The 24358-nt window shown below is 34.0% G+C and overlaps 2 protein-coding genes across 6 annotated transcripts in view; one reads left to right on the top strand and one right to left on the bottom strand.

The window, feature by feature from the left end:
- The window catches only part of LOC143232361 (uncharacterized), a 37396-nt gene extending 35619 nt beyond the window's left edge, over nt 1-1777 (bottom strand). For 2 of the 3 annotated variants that reach the window (XM_076467697.1, XM_076467698.1), the window contains exon 1: nt 1557-1777. In XM_076467697.1, coding sequence (XP_076323812.1) covers nt 1557-1588 — 32 coding nt within the window. In that variant the 5' untranslated portion in view covers nt 1589-1777. The remainder of the gene's footprint in view (nt 1-1556) is intronic. The other variant, XM_076467696.1, reaches the window with a different exon arrangement.
- A 13781-nt stretch (nt 1778-15558) lies between these two features.
- The window catches only part of LOC143232360 (choline dehydrogenase, mitochondrial-like), a 33280-nt gene continuing 24480 nt past the window's right edge, over nt 15559-24358 (top strand). For 2 of the 3 annotated variants that reach the window (XM_076467695.1, XM_076467694.1), the window contains exon 1: nt 15559-16123. In XM_076467695.1, the coding sequence (XP_076323810.1) occupies nt 16093-16123 (31 nt within the window). In that variant the 5' untranslated portion in view covers nt 15559-16092. The remainder of the gene's footprint in view (nt 16124-24358) is intronic. The other variant, XM_076467693.1, reaches the window with a different exon arrangement.

Here is a 24358-nt window from a genome sequence, read left to right as displayed (position 1 = left end):
GTGGACAGATGTCTTTTGTAGTGAAGAAAAATAACAGGTAACTTGATTCATCTGTTCAAAATTGTTAGATATGGATAATATTCTAACTTGTGATCAGTTGGAGCCATGAATTAAAAATACAAATTTCAAAACTCCATATAATATTATTACAGTAAATGTAAGCTTTGACAACCCAAATGTATGTTTGCTTATTAAAATAGAACTTGATTGGTTATAAACCTATGGAACAGTTTACTAAGTATGTTCCATTACTTTAATCTTAAACTGTGGACACAGTTGGTACAAAGATGTGAATAGTTCCAATTAATTTCAAGTTTTGGCTGAATAACTGTGATGGGTGTATTTATCATAATTGGACATACTGTCCCATTACTTTACACTTGTGTTCTGCAAACATTGTGTGCAAAGGTATATTTGAGAAGTGGAATAAAATATTAGATAATACACTTATGCACTAAAAATAATTAATATTTTCTTATAGAATTACTTAACCAATTGAAATAAAAACTTGTGAATTATTTGCCTGATGATGAAATGCATTATTTTAGCTTTAATTGATGACCAATGTTGTAAATTAACACTTCAGTCCCTCACAGTATAGCATACATGTTAGGGCCAGTATCACTCTTAATACATCAAACATATTACAAGTTTCAATAAAAAACATCAAATAAGCTATGTATTAACATGTACTTGCTTATATAAACCAATCATTGTTATCAGTGTAAGGTTTACAATGTTAAATTTTTTTCAGAATTAGTAACTTTGTTGTTATTCTTTCTCTTACAGTAAGAATATAAGATACTAAAATGTTTGAGGGCAGTAACATTTATATATTACAATAAAAAATGCTTAATTTTAAATCCAAGGCAAAATTTTTGTTCTTTTTTAAACATAAAAGTTATAACTAGCTACCAATTATATTTAATCCAGATAAAATTTTTGTTAATTTCATTAAGATAACAATAGTAACAGGAGAAACTTAAAATAAGTGCTCAGTGTGTTAAACACAATTCTGTATCACACTGTCTCAAAACTAGCAATACATTACTCATAACTTTTAAGTTTGTCAGTGTAATACAAATTGCTAAATCTTTAGTTAAAAAATCTATAAAGCAAAGTTAGATATACTAGAAGTTAATCACCAACATTCAACTTCAATACTGAAGTTCAAGAGTTAAAGTTCTGAATTGACACTGATTCCACAGTCATACACCGAGTGTGACACAGCTGGTGCAAGTGCCAGAAATAGTATTAATACAATGAAAAAGATTATAAGAACGAAACTACGTTTCTCTTTAGATTTAACTTTTCAGTAAAACTAATAACCAAAACACACTTATTAATCGTTAATAACCATCAACATATTTAATTATTTCTTCTTAATTCCTTCATTTATTATTCATGTACTAATAATACATTACGAGTTAGGCCTAGTCTTACACCAGCAGTAATAGTACTAAAATTGAGAGTTGTAAATGTAATCAAACTTCAAAACCTTAACCCTAAATTTGTTACAGTTTTAAACAACATTAAAATTTAAAAATAAAACTTACTGTCTAACAAGTGTCAAAGCAAATATAACCATTATTTCACGTTGAATCCTTCAAAGCATTTATAATAACTATTTTAAGACATAATTATGAACTACCACCACTAACAGGTTAGTAATACCACGTAAAGTTCAAACTTTTCGGTAAAAAAAAACTTCCCTTGTTTTTCTTTCCCTTCCAATGATTAAGCGCCATCTCTAAGAGTACTAGATGATTTTTCGTAGTGATACAAAGAGTTTAAAATCAGAGGAGCACTTTTTTAATTGTAATATATATATATATATTCTACAGCAAACGAAATACAAAAAATAAGAAATACAGTCACATGGAAATGTAGACAAACGGGTGAACTTTTCCCAAATAAAATTCTGCATTAATTGTTTGTAATCAAGCACAACACTACACATAGAGCTATCTGTGCTCCGCCCACCACAGGTATCGAAACCCGGTTTTCATAACGGTGTGGGTCCGTAAACCTGCCGCTGTGTCACTAGGGCCAATTATAGAAGACTATAATAGAACTTTAAATCATGGTAGCTCAGACTTAAACAAATGACTGTCAGTATGTATTTTATTTTTTATTTATTTTTGTTTAGTTCATTTTTTGCTCAGAGAAGTAACCCATTATAATTTACATAAAGTGCTATAGGTGGTATGTGTTATTTTCCACATTTAGAAAAAACAAAAAACTTCTAGAAGATCGACGAGTGAAGACATACATTACATATCAGTAAAATGTGTTTGTGTTTTTTTCGTATATCAAAACCACATCGAGCTATCTGCTAAATCCATCGAATGGAATCGAAATCCTGATTTTAGCGTTGTAAATCTATAGACTTATAGCTGTATCAGCGGGTGACAGTTTTATATGAAAATACAAAAGGATTAATACAACAAAGGAAAAACGAGTGATAATGTGTAATTGCATTTCAAAAGTATGAATGGGAGCATATTTAATATAAAGATATATGTATTTCCAAGACTCTCTTTAGCGCATTGGTTCAAAAATTGTGGAAGGCTGGAAGTTAGAAGGGCACACAATATCTTAGGATTGTGTTAAAATAAAGTAGTTGCACTTGTGTTAAAATTTTAAGAAAACCGATACGAAGATGAAAAAAAAAGGATAGGTTATTAGCATACATATTTTGTCATATTTGTACTAATGGGAATAATAGCAGTGAGTAGGACAATAACTCAAGCCCAATCTTCCTATTGAAATTAATTGTCTGTTTGTCTGTTTTTTTAATTTCGCGCAAAGCTACACGACAATTATCTGCGGTCGCCTTCCCTAATTTAGTAGTGTAAGACTAGAAGGAAGGCAACTAGTCATCACCACCCACCGCAAACTCTTGGGCTACTCTTTTGCCAACGAATAGTGAGATTGACCGTTACTTTATAACACCCCCACCGTTGAAAGAGCGAGCATGTTTAGTGATTTGATGAAAACATTTTTGTGAAACTGGGGGGGGAGAGTGCCTTAGATTAATGCTTACACTCATATGCTGCTCAGGATATGAACTATTGGAAACTATTGCTTTTGTGTACGTAAAGAAAATATAGGTCCTGAATTACTATTTTTCTGAACTTGTTTTCAGAATAAATATTTATGCTTGTGACAATTACAGTTATATTTATTGTATAATGTGATTTCAGTATTCCGATGTAAATATAAAACAATGTCAGTTGCATGTTATAAATAAACAAAGCATCAGTTTAAATTACGAGAATGATAAGTAAAATGTTCATTTAATCAAAAATCATCTGTTGATAATCGTTTTAATTTTCTCTACGAACTATTCTTTCTCTTGAACATTAAACATATAACTGTATTTCAGATTTTATGCAGGTAAGTAAAACTTTATTAGCAATCATCAATACCCATGAGGACTTGAGTATACTGTAATAGTTTTATTCGTAAAGCAGTTTAAATGTTTAAACAAATTCCATCATCTTAATTATAATCGTAGACTGGTACAAAAATCTGATGAACACATTTTATTACATCCATTTAAATATTTTACACCATCTATATCTACACTTCATGAATTTTAGTATAAAATGTAACCCCGTACACTGTAAGATTTGATGAGTGATCAAAGTTTATATTGTTACCTGAAATTAGTTTTTATGCTGTAGTTGTACATAGATGTTTCTATTTAATCGTTTTGTTTGTTACTTGCAGCTATGATTTGGTCTCATTTAAACATAACAATAAAACGATAATAGCTTGTTTGTTTGTTTTGGAATTTCGCACAAAGCTACTTGAGGGCTATCTGTGCTAGCCGTCCCTAATTTAGCAGTGTAAGACCAGAGGGAAGGCAGCTAGTCATCACCACCCACCGCCAACTCTTGGACTACTCTTTTACCAATGAATAGTGGGATTGACCGTCACATTATAACGCCCCCACGGCTGGGAGGGCGAGCATGTTTTGGCGCGACTCGGACGCGAACCCGCGACCCTCAGATTACGAAGTGCACGCCTTAACGCGCTAGGCCATGCCAGGCCTACGATAATAGCCTACGGGCCAGATAGCCAGATATCTAATACATCAACCCATCTGAGGATTTTATGAGACTATGCTTTCTTCGAGGAATTTCAATTTGTAATAAGAATTCAAACGTTTCCTAGCTCCAAAGTGTAACAATATATAAAGTTATAGATTGTATACAGGGTACCATTATCATTTTACTACTTATTCATTTTAGCAGATTGTTAAGTTACAGTTTGGTGGAGTTACTCAACTTCAAACAAAGCCATTAAACGTGGTTCATGCAAAATTTGTGGATGGACAGACTTTTTTCACTTATAAAAACAACTTCATAACAGTCTTTTGCCTAGCAACGGTCGCTTAGTAACAAATATACTGTATGAACATGTAATTTATCAAACATATGAAAACGAAACATAATAACAGCTTGAAAATACTGTCTATTAATTCCAAATACAGATCTGATAACTTGCCTTTTTAAAATGCAATAGCAGTAACTTTTTGCGAAACGGAATGAGGTTCATGTTAATACCATTTTTACTTGATAATGTTTCCCAGGTTTCGGGTGGAATCATTGCCTAAACATATCATAGCAGAGATTTTTGACATCAGTGTATAAGGAGTTCCTCTACAGACAGCAAACAAAGTGCTTTAGTCGAGCTATTATCTCGTCTGAAAATATCGGAGTTGTTCCAAACGTGACAATTGTCTTGACACATACTTCTTCCTTGTTCAGCATTTTCATGGCAGAAATGTTCCTATGGCCGACAAGTACACTGACTGTGTCGTGTCATGTCAATGCATAAAGTGCTAAATATACCTAGAAGTGTTCAGCCCCATATTTGGTAATGGCAGCCTTGATAGTCAGAAATAGTCTCTTATTTGCAGTCCCACAATCAAATAGTATGCTATTCTGTAAAGCTTGGCCATATTTTAGCAGTAGTATGAAAACATCTGCGTCTGTGTATATTTTTATAATCGTGTTTTCCGAGTTTGTGGCTGAAGCAGGTGAAAAATGAATGATGATTCGAGTGTCTGCTTCTGTTTGACCAGAGTCCAAGCCAATTTCCATTCAACTCACTGTTGCTACTCCATCTGCACTTGTCAGCTTTGTGTCATATTCTTCGCTCAAATAATATATATAGCATCCCTGAAAACTTTCGGCATAAGTATTTTTGCCATTCAGACAGAACCAGTTTTACAAGCTGTTTTTTGTTCTCATTGTTCATCAGAAAAATGTTCCAATCTTGATGACTTTAGTATTTGGCCCATTGATGAAAGAATTTCGTCCTTGTCCCCTTCGTTGTTGCTCAACATCTTTTACTTTATTCTTGCAGTAAGATCCAATAACAAAATAAAATCGTTTTTCCTTTGGTAGAGCTTAAGATATGTGCTTTGCTAAACAGTTAAAGTTATCATGGCGATAAACCAGAGTATGCAGCATTGCATTACCATCAGTTATAGATACAATATTTTCCGACTAAAGATGGCCAGGTGGTACATCTTTATCCAACAGATGGTTAATTGCTGATTTGTTTGTTTTTGAAAGAAAACCATCTACTATAGTCGAGGCACATGGCACAGAACTTCGTGGGTATGTCAAAACCGTTTCTATATGGATGTTGTTTTCTTGTAATAGCATAACCAACTCTGCAAAAACATTTCCCTCAGCACAGAGTTGTACTACTTTTTTTTTGTAGTGTCGTTAGCTTGACAACTTTCTCCAATGATGCGAATGTTTTAAGTTGATTGCGAGTGTTGGCTCATGAAAGTTTATTGACTTATCCAAAAGTATTTTCTAAATAAAATCATTAAGTTCGTCTTTTATTATCATTGCTTCTTATTGAAGCTATTGGAAATAAGTATAATTTATAAAAAAAAAAATGATGTTTTAAATATTTCTACCTGGAATAATTATGATTTTTTTATATTTATTGGGAATATCTATGGCTTCTTGGTTTTGAAATTCACACAAAGCTACACGAGGGTTACCTGTGCTAGCCGTCCCTAATTTAGCAGTGTAAGACTAGAGGGAAGGCAGCTAGTCGTCACTACCCACCACTTCGAACTCGCGATCGAATATCTATGACTCATAAATACTATGGTTAAACATAATAATAGTAAATAATTATGACTTATAAAGGTTTCGATGTTCTGTAAATACTAAAAATTTACAATACCTCAAGGGTTTCGGTCTTATAGCTAGAAGGAATACTGAGGTGTAAAACTTTATATACTAGTATTTGCAAAATATTATTGTGATATCAGTTTGCACTGATTACCGGTCTAAGAAAATTAATTCTGATGGTTCAAATTTAAAATTTTTATAAAAACTTTAGGTCTCCATGAACAACTGCACAAAATTTCTGCAACCTATTCCAATATTGATAATGAGTGTTAAATAATACTGTGCCTTGCATGGCCAAGTGGGTTAAGGCGTTCGACTGGTAATCCGAGCGTCACGGGTTCGAATCCCACTCGCACCAAAAATGCTCACCCCTTCACTCGTGGGAACGTTATAATATTACGGTTAATCCCACTATTCGTTAGTAAAAGAGTAGTCCCAGAATTGGTGGTGGGTGGTGATGACAAGCTGCCTCCCCTTTAGTTCTTACACTGTTAACTTTGGGACGGCTGGTGCAGATAGACCTCATGTAGCTTTACTTAAAATATAAAAAAAACATACAAACAAACCACCCTACGTAATAATAACAAATTACTTTTATTTCCTCCTTGACGTTTGTCCAGAGAATATTGGACATTGTAACTTCTCGCAGTCACACTAACGTAAAAATCAACTTTTGGAACAAAGTAACTTAGCAGACTCAATAACTAACACAGATCTACAAATGTAATCACACTGAGCGATTCACTGTATTGGCTTGAAAATAGCTCTCTATCTTTTTGATGTTTCGCTATAAACCAGTTAACTGGCTAGCCTGTGTTTATAATCTAACCCTTGTTTTAGATATTTTGCTGAGACTCATTGATTGATATTTTTGAATGTTCTGAGACTAACTTCATGTTAACGTGATGCGCCCTCAAGTTAAAATCAAATAACAACATTTAAAAAAAATATCTATTTTAAAACACTGCCCCTTTTGGTTTGTGAATTCTGTTGAATGATCATAATACAAAAAAAAACACAACAAAAACACGACACTAAACTGTCCTTTCATCAACTCTTTTTATATAGCTTTCTTTTCTGAGGCACATGATATACAAATGGGTGTCCTGTCTCTTTTTCTTGTCGCTAAGAAGTTTCTTCCTGGGTCGATGATAAAATGAATCCATTGACAACCCTTCTGTTCTTGATGATCTTTTGGAAGTAGTTTCGACAGTAGCTTCCGTCTTTTAGCAAGCTAAGTTTCCACTTACAAGTTCATCCCTAAATTCTAAAGTTATCCATTTAGTGGTTATCTTGTTGACGTACTTCTAAAGACGGTCATAGTAGATGACCTTTGATTTGGATTGCTTATCTTATGAACACCTACTTAACTTTGGACTTTATCTTCTCTTCTGAGGAGCACTGCTCAGTTAAACTATATGAGATCGATTAAATCCAGTTTTATCAGTATTATTATCGTATTTATCTTATATTTTACGAGAAGGTGATTTAATTTTTTCCTGCATAAAGTCTTCTAAAACATCTTTATTCTTCACATCCACAATAGCACTTCCGACCACTACTAATCAAACAAGACGTACTGAGTGTGTGGTCCTATTACGGGTCAATAACTAGATTAAATTTATTTTTAATATATTTTGGTGTAAATATCGCACTTCGTTTTTAACTTATACAGCGAAATAATCCTACGAAACATCACTGAACATCAGGGAGTCAAAGTAGGCGGATGCAATATCAACAACTTGCGCTACGCTGATGACACAGTCCTCATTGCGGACTCCGAACGAAATCTACAGACTCTCCTCACAACAACAGTAGACGAGAGTGAAGAAAAAGGCTTGCAGTTAAACGCAAAGAAAACAGAGTGCATGGTTATCTCAAAACAATCAATTACACCCACATGTAGCATAACCTGCAAGGACGTGAGAATAAAACAAGTCGAAAGCTTCAAATATCTTGGATATACAATAACATCAAATGCAAAGAGTGACACAGAAATAAAGAAAAGAATTGCAATGTCCAAGGATACTTTCTATAAAATGAAGTCCATATTCACAAACAGGAACATAACAAATGTCGCTAAAATTAACACCTTGAAAACATATGTATGGTCTGTTCTCTTATATGCCTGTGAGAGCTGGACACTGAACAAAGATACAGAGAAGAGATTAGAAGCTGCTGAAATGTAGTTCCTTAGAAGGATGCTAAAAATATCATGGACTGAAAGAAAAACAAATGTGAAAGTCATGGAACTGGCAGGATACAAAAGGTCCCTCATGAAAACTATAAGAAAGAGACAAATGGAATTTCTAGGACACATCTGTAGGAAGAATGGGATAGAGAAACAGATGCTATATGGAAAAATAGAAGGGAGGAAAAGCAGAGGGTGTCAAAGAACTAAATATATCGACAGCCTCAATAACTATGTCACCAAGAACTCAATGAGCAACACCGAGTTGATAAGGAGAATTCACAACAGAGAAGTCTGGCATGCCATGGTCGTCGATGTCTGCCGCAGATTTGACACATGAAGAAAAAGATCGCACTTCGTAGTGGCTGTAATAACCATCATTCCCGTTTTCAATAGAACTTGAACTTCAAGTATAGTAATTGCCATTTAATGTGTAGGAATTTTCTGGTCTTTATTGTAAAACTACCTGAAACTAGCCTGAACTAACATTCATATCTCCAATGAAATCAAATTTGTAATAGGTACTCTTCACTGATATCAGTTACTCACAAGTCATGATGAAAAGAGAACTGTCATTCAGTACGGATAACTTCAAACTTCACTTTTGCTAGAGCTTTATGTTCGTCTGTTGTTTACATCAGTCCCTCCTCTTTCTTCATTTCTGAAGATAAGTTTCCGTTCTTCATTAGTAAATTGAGTCGAACAGTTTCAGCTTTAGAACCAGTGTCAGACAGCATATTTGAAGGTTTCCGTCAATAAGCACATGAATAATGTACGACGTTTGTTTTTCATATAATAAATTTTTTTCTTAATTTAGGGCAGGTGGAGTATTCTAAATTGAACATTGTCACATCAGTCCAAGAAATTTCTCTTTTCAATTTCTGGTCAAACCTATTTTCCTTCACCTTATTTGGGCTCAACGACTCTTTCTTCAAATATTATCTTCTTGACTTAGTAACAGCTGGTGATTCCTCATAGTCTCGGATGTAATAGATATATGTCCATATTTCCCAAATTATAACAGTTACCTCTCTCTAGTATCCTCTGGGAGGGGTTATTATTCAATGCAAGCTTTAACCTACAGTTCCTGCAATATGTCCTTTCATGTTACAGTTGGATTATTTATTTATTTTGTCTTTCTTTCAATCTGTAACTTTGTGTCTAACCAATTTTTACTGTTCATCTTCCAGTGTTTTTGAACATTTTTGATGCGAGGGACTGACTCACTGCTCTCTAAACTCTTGCAAACCTCCAAAATACAAGTACAAGAAAAAAGCATTGTGACTTAAAAATGAATATTTAATCAATTTTTATTTCTTTGATTTTAATAAATCCAACAGACTGAAAAGGTGGTTATAATGAACCGGTATCAGTTCACAGACTAGTAGCTGACACACACTATTATAAACTACTGTTACAGAAATTAGGAGAACTTGTTGTTTCAATACTACAGAATGTGACATTACCATAATTTTTAAATGGTTCCTTTTGTAGTTTATCTGCAAATCTACGGATGTACATCTACATTGCTTCTTGCTTAATTCACATATTGTCATTTGTTATGGCATCTGTGAATTCGACACATGTCAATAAATCTATCATTTCACAAGGAACATTCAGGTAAGATAACTACACAAGTTAAGCTAAGATTTATTCTTTGCTTCACACATTGTTCCACAACTTTGCTCTGAATACTTTTTTATGGCACACTACTCTTTATGTGCTGGAGAAATCTGCTACTAATGTTAGACAGTTTTTATGAGTGTCAGTTGGATGGCTCTTTAATTATTCAAATTTGACTCTATTGAATGGGCAGGAAGAAGCTTGGCTTACTGTTCAATATTCTTCCCATTTACTCTGGAAACTATTTCGAACTAAACATCATAGTCCACTTATTTCTCAGTTGGCTAATGTTAAACTGGTCAGCTAAATTATGGAACTAGATTTGGTAGTGTCATTACTGGAATAGTCCAGGAAGGTTCTTCAGTAATAAATGACACAGTAGTAGTGGAAATATGTGTAAACCAATAAGCTCTTCTATTCCAAATTTTGTAGTAGATTGTACTCTCAGTACGAACTCTTGAGTCAATACAGAAGGTGTGACTGGTTTAATCTGTGCATTTAGTTTTCGTTTTTTAGGTGTTTCATTCTGCCATCGATGTTTTTTTCTATCTCAGTGATCCTCTTTATATCTCGTTGATACCCTTTGGTACCATGTTGATGTCATTCATAATCTCATTAATTGTATCATTGCAGCCTTGCTTTACTTATTCAATATTATCATTAGAGCCTCTTTGTATTTCTTTGATGTTTTTCTGCTTTGCCTCAAACTGGTTGTTGTAACACGTTTGTATGTTCTCAATGGCTTATTCAAAAATATTTATTTTTATTTCAATTATTTTTAAATAATATAGCTATTTTTAACTTATTTTTTTAATTTCTGTATCATTCTTTCTGGTCTCGTTTTATTTTTGTATCTCGTGTAATTCTTAGTTATTGATCTTGTGGTTGCTACTTTCGCTAGAGTGTTCAGTTTTATTTTATATTTACTCCTGATAGCAGTGTTCCTTCAGTAGCAGAATGTTTTAAATTATCTGAATCACATAACAGTAACAAATTAGCTTCACTTCCTCCCTAACGTCCGTCACACCAAATATGCTCGCCCTTTCAGTCGTGGGGGCGTTATAATGGGACAATCAGTCCCACTATTTGTTGGTAAGAGATTAGCTCAAGAATTGGCAGTGGGTGGAGATGACTAGCTGCCTTCCTTCTAGTCTTACACTGCTAAATTAGGGATGGCTAGCGCAGATAGGCCTCGTGTAGCTTTGCGCGAAATTCAAAAACAAACAAACAATCCTCCCTAATGTTTCTTTACAGGCATGTATTTTTGTAACTTGTCAAAGGCCAGTTACAGATATACCAAGCTTATATGAAAATTAGCTGGTTTGTAAAAAGTAAATCCATATATAGCTAACACACATCCACTGACTAATTCACTCTATTAGCTAGAAAATAAATATTTATCTTCTTGATCCTTCACTATTTCATTGTGAGCTTACATAGCTAAATGACTAGCTCATCCGTGTTTGTAATCTAATCTTTGTTCTAGATACATTGTAAAAACTATTATTTATTAATATTCCTGAAAATTCTAGGAATAACTCGACACTATCGTAATGCATCAAACACTAAAATAACGTATATAACTTGTAAGAATATATTGATGTTTGTGATTCAGCATCAAAATACTTGTCGAACAAAACTCAGAGGCGGCATTAGAATGCAGATTTTAAAAATAAAGAACCATGCTCAGAAAAATTGGTTATCGAAACAAATTAATTGCATTTATAACAATTATACGACTATTCGTTTTCAAATATTTCTCCATTTTTCAGCGTCCATAAATTTTACAAGTCTGCACAAAAGGTTTTATGAGCATTACATTACATTCTAAATAAACTACTCAAAGCTTGGGAAATGAAAACTGTCAATTTAATAAGTAAACTTTAGTTTTATCTATTCTTTAGCACTCCAATTAATCATAGAAAAGGTAGTTAAATAGGTAATGTCTGAGGAATAAGTGCTGTTCTCTTTCTTTTGGTAGATTAGTAAACTAACAGAGCCATATGAAATTCATGTTTTGTTAAGTATTTTCACAAAATTTGTAAATAGTTAGGAGTTATTATTCAAACACAATATAAAGGGTAATTTATTAAATATATTGAAATGTGTTTCTATCATGATTAGTTTCAAAATTTTATAGTAGGTAAAGAAATAACAACGTTTTTTGTTGAAAATTACTTTGACCGAAAGCATTTTCCTAAGTTTTACTTATAACTTTGGTAATAACAAAAATCATTTAGAAACACTACTAACAAGCTAACAATACATTAATGACCATATTCTATGATTATGAGCATGCTCTGTGAGTTGTCAAGTAATAATCTGTCCTCATTCACGTGCACGAGCACGATCGTTAATGCGCACTTGCTACGTGATCAGCCTGGAGCTGTATCGGCTGAATAAAAATACATGGACTATATTGGTTCTCTAGGATCGAACGATGATCTAACTTTAAAACTGAAGTTTTCAATTTTATTCATCTCATTAGAGGGATCTGTGCTGAACAAAATAATTCTAACGTAGCAGTCAATGCTCAAGACGTGAGTCTTCACATAAGGACGAACACGACAACTGCCGAAGTGTGACACGGCTTTGCTCGAGTGATTTGGACTGAAAACAAAAATGATAAGTTATTTAGTTTATCTTTGCACTGTTTTCAAACTAAGTTGACTTATTGACCTTTGTACCTAAAACAGTGTGATTTCTAAAATATGCCTTTTAAGGAGTATGTATTTTGTGTTTTTCTTATAGCAAAGCCACATTGGGCAATCTGCCGAGTCCACTGAGGGAAATCAAATCCCTGATTTTGGCGTTGTAAATCCGTAGACTTACTGCTATACAGCAGGGGACTCCTTTCAACGAAACAAAACAAGAGAAGAATAAAATATCTCGATAACCTTGAAAAGTCTTTGTTCCAGCCAAAGAAAATGATAAAATGCTTCCACCCTTGCTAGATGGAAGAAAAACTATCGCAAAAATATCAGCAAAAGCCAGAAAATGTCAAGGAATAGGCTTAAGAAAAGTTACGAGAAGGATACCTCCAGCCTTATCACTCTCGAGACTAAAAACTATGAGACATATTAAAAACTATGAGACAATTGTAAAAAAAAATAGGAAGTAGGAATGGGAGTACTAAAAAGTAAGAAAACAATGCAGGAATGAGAGGGAATACATCACAACATTTGGTGATCTTAACCTCAGAGTAGGTTTGGCCATCGTTCCGCCTATTTCTACTTCATGTTTCACTTTGAACTTTGATTCAATTGGAGACTTGAATATCTGTTCTAGATACTCAACGAATTTTTAAAATTTTAAAGCAGCGATTGTTATATTATTTGTTTAACTCACCCATTTACCAGTCAGGTAGATGTAGCAATTCCCATAAGCAAAGCTTCCTACTTAACTTTCGACAGTAAACACCTACCTCCCTTGTGATGCCATGCATTTCGTTAGCGTTACGTAATATGACCATAATGTACGTAATATGTACGTGTATTTGATTAACGAAACAAAGTTTACAACCAAGAAATTTAATTATATGCACCTTGCGTTTAGTTTTAAAAAATTACCAATTACAAAAAGCACACGCACTTTGAGTTTTCATTGTGTCAAAAAACCCACCAAGTGTTGTAATGTTATCGTGCTAATTCTACCCCGCTTTTTTTAGTTTTGTGTTTCCATTCTTACTTCTTAATTATTTTGCACAGATTTTTTACACTTGTCAATAATTTTAAGCTTAGATTGGCCAAGTTATGGAAAGTGAACAACAATCTTCAAAGTAAAAACGTTTTCTCACCTCCAAATATATTTCCTTTGAACTGTTTATGCTGATAAACAAATAACACTTCATGTATCCTGACTAAAACTGATAGTATGTACTAAATATGCAATTTTGTTTTTACCCAGAAGTAATATACGTTATCATGCAACTGATAGTTTTTGTACAGCATGGTTATTGTTGTAAACTCTATATATACATCATTTACTTCGCCAGTAAAGAACATTATTGTAAACATCCTGGTTCTATGCAATGTGTGAAGTTGCAGAACATTCCAGATATGAAAATGACAAGAGAATCTGTAATGTAGAGGTTTTATGTGGAGATGTAATAACTTTATTAACATATTTTAATTAATATAGGCTACTATATGGTGAACTAAAACGAAATAAAAACCACATGAATATTATATACACTTCAACATTATGAGAAGCTCATTGGTATTTCTTTGGTCTGTTGATCCAAGCTGTTTAGGTAAAAATGCAGTACACAGCAGAATGTACGGCCTGTCAAAGAATGCATTACACCTTTACGGTTTTTTTTCTAGTGAAGAAGAAAAGAAATCTTTGACATACATATACCTAATGCTATGCTCTACATTAACTGTTTTTAGGCGATTAAAATCAGCTCTATAAAACAATATATTAAAATTGAAGTTCAAAATTACGCCTTCGTTATCATTCCATGTTGTCATCCTTAAGTCATTATTGATAACTCTTTGAGTTACCTGTCCTCCAATATAAATGCTGAAGTGCAATTTGCCAGCAGCTAAGGTGGATAAATTTAAGGATTAAAAGTTGATTATATGAAGCCACAACATTTCAACTCCAACTGCCTTTAGCTGTCTGAAGCCAGTTGTGGGAGATATTTAACTTTAATTGTGTACATTGTTATTAAGATACTTGATGAGTTACGTGTTATCATTTATCAAAGCTAATTAACTAAGATATATGTTTCGCAGTTTAAACACTGAAAAGTTGTTTTCCAAGTGAAGCCTGCAATTAGTCTCGGAATTTCTGCTCAAACACAGATTGTCAAACTCGGTCTAAAATGAACGCGAGCGTAACAAATAATATTGAAGAAACAAATTAATTCCTTATTGTCATGGAGACTGAACTACGCATTATTTTCACCAAATATAATTCAAAAGTTAGAACATTCTGCTTTCTCAGAATGTATTTTAGAGTTAACGAATACTTTAACCTACAGCTACATTGCACTACTTTATCTTCGTATGTACTTTGTATTATTTATTACATATAGATTTATTTATTATGTCAACCTGCATCTCTATAGCACGCATCGTTAGAGTATAAATACAGAATACGTTTTTAAATCTATGAGCTCAAAAATATATTGTTTTATATTTAATAGTTTTATTCAAAAAGCGTAACATTTGAATACAAAATATTTAACAATAGTCGAGACAGAAATGAATGTACAAAGTTTTAGCCGAAAATAAGTCCAAATAGGTGAGAATTGTCGACTGATAAAAACGCTTTAATTTAAATTACGATACAAAGTTCGTTCTGAAATTATAATACTACAGAATTATTTAAAAATACAACTATGCACAATTCATTAATACGATCATAAACCACAAGCGAGATACATTCTTATATACGACTGGGTGTGAAAAATAAAATTAAATTAAAAACAAAGCATGCATGCATCAAACTGCTTTAAAATTTTATTAGTTCTTTATGCACTTGTTTTTTATGATCGAAACGCCTACACGAAGTAAATGTCCTCTATTCTATGTCTGTTGTATAGAGCAACCACATCTTCGTCATAACATACTCTAGAGTTGCGCGGCACAGAAAGATTAAACATCGAGTATTGATCGAACTGTGTAGATCCATTTAGAAAGTTACCGGTCAGAAAGAAGCTCTACAAGTGACCTTTTCGTTCTATGAACTAGGGAAAATACAGGACAATATGATAAGAAGAGAAACAGTTCAGCATCTATAATCTGAAACATCTTTCATCAGTTAAACAAAACGCGGAAAATTAAGATACTACTGAAAGCGCGCTGCGTCTTAATTAATATAGAGAACTGGTGAAAATATATTCCTGACAGGATAATTATTACTCCATAGTATAATTACAAACACATAGTTTATACCAGACTCTTATACGATATATTTCGTTAATTGCATATAAGAGATACCAAATGTGAAAAGTGCTTGAAAGTTTATATAACGTCAGGAATTGAGCATAATCCCTACCCATAAATATAATTCCTGAAAAGTGCTGATTGGGTAGTGCGTTGTCAAGATTACACATCAACTTGTAGAATATTATCAACACTGATTTACTGAAAATTTGTAATGATTCAGATAAGTTCACTTCTATGGAAAGGTAAGTGAAAATTTATATATTTATGTTCTCTTGTCCTTGTGGAGTTTACTGTAGAATAAACTAGACTCATAGTTAAAATATTTAATATAGTTGTAGCTTAAATATAATGTTAATTAGAGTTCAAAGGATAAGTTTGACAGTGGAGAGGCATAATCATCAGCTATTCTAATTAGTTCTTCCACTTCCTCAAAACATAAAGCTACCCTTGGTCTGTTCTGAATGGCTTTTTGTATCTTTTCCTTCATATTTAGCAATAAGCAGAGAATGAATCAATGTTCCTTCTAAAATTATTACGCATTTAGAAGTTAAAAGTTTGATAGGAATAAGTTTGTTTTGCTTATTTTGACAAATTTTAGTACTGCAGAGCATTAGCGTTATTTTCCATTTCTTTTGTTCATCGATGTGCTTTTGTAAGGAATGAAAAGTAACCTGGATCTAATACAACTTTTAAAGTCGGCCTTAAATTATTTTTCAATTAACTAATTAAATCTCCTTTGAACGTTATATAACATCAGAGTACGAAACTAAATTAGTTTATTCAGTGAAAACGCAATTCCGACAAGGAAGCAAGCATAGTGTGATAATTTTGGATTAATTATGGGTATTTGAGTATGAACACTTCTCCTCAAGTCAATCTTTACTGGATAATAGAATAGTTATGGAGTAAGAATAATTTGCAAATGGATAAGAAAAATTAAAAAATATCATTTTTAAAACTCTGATCTTCTCTTTCAATGTATTGCTTTTATTTTTATTGTTATGCACAAAGCTATAAAGTGGACGTTCTGAACTTTGCCCATCACGGGTATCGAAATCCGAATTTTAGCATCATAAGTTAGAAGCATTATTTCTGAGCCCAACATAGCTAGATGGTTCAGGTGTTCGACACTCAATTGGAGGGTCGCGGGTTCGAATCCCCGTCACATTAAACATGCTCACACTTTAAACCGTGCGGGCGTTATAATGTTACAGTAAATCCCACTTTCTGTTAGTAAATTAGTAGCTCAAATTAGGGATAGCTAGCTCAGCCCTCCTGTAGCTTCAGGGGGAAAATTCAAAACAAACAAATATTAAAACTCATAAACATAAAAACATCTTTTAAATTTCAAGATAATAGCTACATCTGTGTTTCTAATGTCGTGTAGCTTTGCACGAAATTCAAACACAAAACAAACAAGACTTACCACTGGGCTATCAGGATACCGAATTCAGTTAACTCGTTTCTTGATAACTTTGTTTAATAGTTTTTGATAATATATGTAAATAAGATTTATCTTTTTACATTAAAGATATGTGAGTCAGCAACAGCACCCAGACAGTCATACGCAAATGTATGCATTGATGTTTTGTTTGTTTTATGTTTACTGGGTTACTTTAGGTTTATGAGAGTAGGAACGTCGTTGGCTAAAATTGTCTGGAAAATGTAAAAGTAACGAAACATTTTTATTACCCTGTTAAATTTCTAGAAAGAAAAGGGGCGAAGTTAATACATGCTAGTTCCCTTGGTTGTGGTTTCGCTAGATAGTAGATACAGACAGTGGGAATCTCGTTAATCCGTTAATGCGCGTCGCTAATTAGATGACGAGGCATTTAGCTGCCTTAAGAGAGTCTGTTTGTTGGGTTTTTTTAATTTCGCACAAAGCTACTCAAGGGCTATCTGTGCTAGCCGTCCCTAATTTAGCAGTGTAAGACTAGAGGGAAGGCAGCTAGTCATCACTACCCACCGCCAACTCTTGAGCTACTCTTTTACCAACGAATAGTGGGATTGATCGTCACATTATAACACCCTCATGGCTGAAAGGGTGAGCATGTTTGGTGTGACCGGGATTCGAATCCGCGACCTTCGGATTACGAGTCGAACGCCTTAACACGGCTGCCTTAACATGCTTTCACATGCCGGGCTTGTTAAGCGAGTCAATTTATCAATAAACTAGTAATATGATAATTAAACGTATTCCTGTTGTATATGATAGAAAACTATTTTGTTCCAGACTGTAGAAGCATCCCTCAACATGTACTGCAAGCTAGTTTGGAAAGATAAGTAGATATAGTATTTCAATATATAACGTGTATTTAGCTCAGATGCAGTGTAATAAAATTATGAAGTTAATGGACATTTATGACATTTCTGTTGTCATAAAAGCTTTACGGCTTGAAAGCATTTTGTTCAAGAGATCACATTACAACACGTTCCATATGAGTAATAGTGTAGGCCTACGCCCATTATCCTGTTCTCTGAAGTGTTAGCTTATAATACTAAAAAATAAAAATAATTCCATTGTAAGGGTATATCAACAAACGTCAGTGCTTCAGAGGTAATAGTAAATTATGTTTCAAAGTGAAAATGGTTGAGTTTCACAAGTGGCAAGAGGAACACGTTCACCTTACTTTGAACATTTTCTCGCCACGTGTGTTTGCAAGTTCTATCTTACACTCTCCCAATTTCTACACCCACTTTAAACAAAATTAGACGCACTTGTTATGTTCGATGATGGATTAATAATGGTGGGATCCTTCTGTACATTTCATGTACATTGCGTGACAACCACCTGTAATGTCTGACGTGAATGACATCGTCTGCTGAAAATAGCTACATTTTCGTATGGTGATGCTTTCCAGTTGTGTAACTCGTCTACTTACAGCAGTGGCCTTACAGTAGATTCAGTTTATTTAACATTTACCTGAAGCTGAGTGTCAGTCTTGCTGCTGGTTTATCAATATGTGTGAAATTTAATTGTCTTTCCGATTTAATTTTCATAATTTTATAAAATTTTCCAGTCCAACTTTAAATGTATAATAAAGTCATGGAAACTGCCTTATCATTCCATGACTAATGACGGAGACATCTATAAACGAAAGTTGGTATGTTTTTCATGTTATAACAACACGTAAAATACAAATGGGGCTCACGTTCCTGGTAATTACTTTCATTCTGCTGTTTTGAAACATATTCGACATGCTACGTGTATATAACAAAGGTATTTTTTTTTGTTTCTTGTTTACTGACTGAAGAAGAAAACACTCAGAAAAATTTAAACACATATGATCAAATATATGGAAACGTGTTACTTTTGTATATTTCTATGGTATAGATATGTATGCATAAAATTTGTTGTTAATCTGTTCCTGTAAGAAGTTGGAAAGTGGGTTTCATAAATGTCCATTTTATGATTGTATCAGAAATGTACGTTAAAAGGCTTCAGCGATTTCACCTAAATACTAGTTAAACACATGCATATGAAGCCCTAAACTGCACCTTTGTTACTGTAAAGTTTCAGATGAAGTACCTGTACATAACAACTGTCGTCTACTTAAAGGTGGTATAACTTTTATTTTAAAGTATTTCACATTTAGTAATGTTACTTAATTTTATATAATTACATTATGGTGTATATGATACATTAGGAGTGATTTAATACATCTTATCACACTATTATGAGACAAGATACCAATAAACAGCTACACAGTGTTTAAAATATTATTTAAAACAACTGGAATATGTAACTACAAAGGGTATCTTAATGAGGTATAGTTAGTTATGTGCCTGGAACATGTACTTGTTCTGCCAAACACCATATAGTGTTTAAAATATTATTTAAAACAATTGTAATATGTAACTATCGAATAAGTATCTACAAAGGGTATCTTAATGAGGTATAGTTTGTCTAGAACATGCACTTGTTCTGCCAAATGTTAACTCAATTAAGTCACAAAAGGTGTACAGTTTCCCATAGAAGATGGTCATTTCAGAACTTTTGAAATCCATGGTTATTTACAATAGGCTGCAGACTTTACAGACAGGTCTTGCATTTGATGCGCAGTTACTAAAACCTCAACATTTTAATTATAATTTTATTTTGGAAAACTTTTTAGATTTTAGAGATACATCACAAGTAATTTTTCGACATGTGATATTGCACATTTTCTACGTTGTAATCTGGAATGCTTGAGATGGAAAGGGTTAAATTATTTTTTAAAGGAATAAACCTGTGTGTAAAAACAAAACTTAATAGCATTAGCTAAGTCAGACCTACACACGAATGCACCTTGCACAGATAATTCTTGTTTACGTAGCACGGCGGTTCCTGACAATTATCCAACTTGCCGACAGAGAAACAGCTTTCTATTTCTGGATTCCACATGCTATCTTCCCTGCAAGAAATTTATTTAATTGCCAGTTAGTGAACTCACATTTTTTATACATAAAGCTCAAATATCTACTTCTGTGAACCCGCATTTAAACTGTAAACTTTGAAGAAAAACAGTCATTTTGAAAAAAAATTATATCTTAATTGAAGGGGTAGCAAACCCATAATACCATCATGCACCATATCTCTTCCAACCACCAATACCCCCCACTTTACCTCATAAACTGACGTGGGCGCTACTAAATCGAGAAATATAAAAATCAAACTTTAGCCTTGTGTCATCAAAGATAAGATAAATTCATTTCGTCCCACTAAAAGCAGTTTCCTAACAATATTCATTAGCAACACAAGAAAAAAATCAGGTAAAACAAGAATAAACAGCTTGTCCACTCGTTTAGGATAGGGTTCTTTAACAAGCTATGCTTCACTTGAAAAACTTAGAAGGACAAAATACACTTTAATGCTGAAACACATGTAAACGTTTTTTGAAAAAAATCACCTACCTGTTTCAGGCGAGGTAGTCTAATGCACTACTCATCAGTACATAATAAAACTTAAAATAAAAACAATAAACATACTGCAACACGAGCTCCTTAAAACATGAAAAACGTAGAATACATAATACAGTGGTACCTCGGTTCTTGAACGACTTCCTTCTCGAACAATTCGGTTTTCGAACATATTGTTTGAGAAAAAAATGTCTCGGTTCTCGAACATAAGCTCGGTTCCCGAACCAAGTTGTCGTGGCTCGAACCCCAGAAATAACCCGACTGATGACCCGAACCACCCTTCGACCATTTTCGGCCCACGCCAAGCTTGCCCAAAACATTTTACCCGCACCTGTCACTCAATTCACACCACCACTAAAATCTGCTGTGAACGTTCTCGTTTTTCTTTTTTGTTTGTTTTTTGTTGTTTTTCTAACATATCTGATTAAATAAGCCGCCATGGGGTCAAAGAATGATAATGAAAGCAGCAAACCAAAATGAAAAGTTGTTAGAGCCACAATAGAGGTGAAAAAAGATCTCATAGCGAAGTATGAGAGTGGTGTTCGCGTGTCTGATCTTGCTACACAGTTTGGTATAGCGAAGTCTACAGTCTGCACCATACTGAAAAATAAAGAGGTCATCAAAGGAGCTGATGCTGCAAAAGGAGTGACAGTGCTTACGAAACAAAGATCACAAACAATAGAAGTGGTAGAAAAACTGTTGTTGAGTTGGGTAAACGAAAAACAGTTAGCTGGTGACAGCATTTCTGAGACCATCATTTGTGAGAAAGCAAAGCAGTTGCATGCTGACCTCCTGAAAAACACCCCTAGAACGAGTGCTGATACAAGTGATGCCTTTAAGGCTAGTAGGGGGTGGTTTGGAAAATTTAGGAAGAGAAGTGGCATACATAGTGTGGTGAAGACATGGGACAAATTACTACTACAAATGAAAAAGCCAACACAATTTCACAAACACTTTATTCCTACCTACGTAAAACCGACTCACGCACACCACAAATATACGGCATCCCCAAACCTCATAAACCAGATTGTCCATTACGACCAATAATGTCCACATATGAATCGTTTAATTACAACCTTGGTAAATACATAGCATGGGCATTCTCCAAATATGTAACATCAGCCAGCTCATTTATCAAAGACTCTTTTAATTTCAAGTCTAATCTAAATCAACTTAATCATAAAGCCTTAATGGCCAGTTTCGATGTTATATCCCTCTTTACAGAAGTTCCAACCACTGAAGCCTGCAAGATAGCCTTAGAACTCTATATCCGAGACCCTAACCCAACTATAGAAATTCCCAGTAACCAGTTAGCAACCCTCATAGAATTCACCACGATAAAGACAAACTTCATGTTCAACAACTATAGGCTAACTCTATTGTTATGTAGTAATACAAGTGGGGACTTAAAACTTAAGCCTTTGCTTGTGTACCATTCTGAGAACCCGAGGGTCTTTTAAGAAAAATAATGTCCTGAAAAGTAAACTAAATGTCATGTGGAGGGCTAATAGTAAAGCAACAAGGCAATTTTGTATGGAGTGGGTCCATGTAGCATTTGCCCCAAGTGTAAAGAATTACCTCACAGAAAAATAGTTGCCACTCAAGGCCCTTCTTGTGATGGACAATGCACCTGCTCAAACACCAGGCTTGGAGGACGGGTTGGTGGAGGAGTACAGTTTCATTACGGTGAAGCGCTTGCACCCGAACACGACTCCTCTCATTCAGCCCATGAACCAGCAGGTCATATCGAGCTTTGAGAAACTCTACACCAAAGCACTGTTTTAAAGGTACTTTGAAGTGATTTCTGACACAGGGTTAACCCTCAGAGAGTTCTGGAAAAATCACTTTAATATCCTCCATTGCTTGAGGATCATAGACAAAGCCTGGAGAGAAGTGTCTTTGAGGACCATGAACTCAGCCTGGAAGAATTTGTGGCCAGACTCAGTAGCAGATAAAGACTTTGAAAGCTTTGAGGCTGAGCCTGTTGTCGAGGATATTGTCTCACTAGGCAAGTGTATGGGCTTGAATGTGAGTGGTGATGATGTGGAGGAGTTGATGGAAGACCACAACACTGAGCTCACCACGGAAGAACTCCAAGACCTTCAGAAGGAGCAGCAACAGAAGGCAACTGAGGAAGTGTATTCAGATGAGGAGGAGGGAAGGAAGGATGTTCCTATTTCACTAATCAAGGAAATGTGTGGAAATGGGGAGAGTTACAAAGTTTTGTGGAAAAATTTCACCCTGATAAAGCTGTAGCAAACCGCAGCATAAACCTTTTCAATGACAATGCCATGTCTTACTTCAGAAACATTTTATAGTGCAGGCAGAAACAAACCTCATTAAACAAGTTTTTCGTGAGAAATAGGTCCAGTGAGTCTCAAGCACGTTGTAGCAATGCAAAGAGAGAGAAAGGAGAAAAAACCCTAGAAGGAGAGTTACCTAACGTTTTTATGGAAGGTGACTCCCGTTCCAAACAATAATAACCCTCCTACTTTCCACGTTCCTCACCACCTTTCACTTACGCCATCAGCTGTCTTCAGCACAGATAAAGTGCAGTTAAATTTTCATTTATTGTTTTTTATTGTGTTTATAGTTTTTGTGCTTGACTTTATGCATGTAAGTATTATTATACAGGTATAAATAAGCAATATTTTTACTTAAAATGCTTAATAATGCGTAATTTTTGGAGGTCTGTAACGGATTAATTTAATTTACAGTATTTCTTATGGAAAAAATTGATTCGGTTTTCGAACAGCCTTCTGGAACGGATTAAGTTCGAGAACCGAGATACCACTGTGTAATTTTTAACAATGAAAAACATGAAAAAAGCCCTTTAGCATAATATTAAGCCATCGGTTTTTCAGATCAATACATATAATGAAAATAAACCCTTTAAAGTTACACCTTACAGTGAACCTTTAACTGAATGAAACAAAAGATCCTTAAAACAGTTAGAAGAATAAAGATACAAGATAAACCAACACTTGCATAACAGCAAAATAGGAGTAAAACACTTTTGATTACGCTCCATATCTCCATAGAATCGAACCACCACACTTCCTTCTCCCATTGTATTAATACATTTTCGTGATTTACCATATGATCTTCCTCACAGTAATATAATACCCAGACACCCATTCACCTGTCTTGCTGATTTTGTCAATTTTCACCTTTTGCTCCTACACCACATTCCTCATTTTCATATATTATAAATGAGCTTGTGCTACATGAATGCTCAGAAATGTTTTTAAACAGTTGAGGAACTTTGAATTGTTTCAATAAAAATATTTCATCATAAATAAATAAACCTTTGTTACTCTTAGCTTACATAGGTTAAATTAGCTAACATAGGTTAAATTAGCTTACACAGGTTAAATTAGCTTATACAGGTTAAATTAGCTTACACAGGTTAGGTTAAATTAGCTTACACAGGTTAAATTAGCTACACTGTATATGAATATCACTTTGGCTGTATATTCCTACAAGTGTAATATAAATCATTTATAACTTATATCCATTTCCAAAAAACCAGTACCTACTGAACGTTTCAAAGCATAAATGAAAACAACAGCTCACTC

The sequence above is a fragment of the Tachypleus tridentatus genome, chromosome 11 (genome assembly GCF_004210375.1).
Source record: "Tachypleus tridentatus isolate NWPU-2018 chromosome 11, ASM421037v1, whole genome shotgun sequence".
In the NCBI taxonomy this organism is placed as follows: Eukaryota; Metazoa; Arthropoda; class Merostomata; order Xiphosura; family Limulidae; genus Tachypleus; species Tachypleus tridentatus.
The sequence above is the reverse complement of the archived record's forward strand: the minus strand, read 5'-3'. Positions and strand labels throughout refer to the sequence as shown.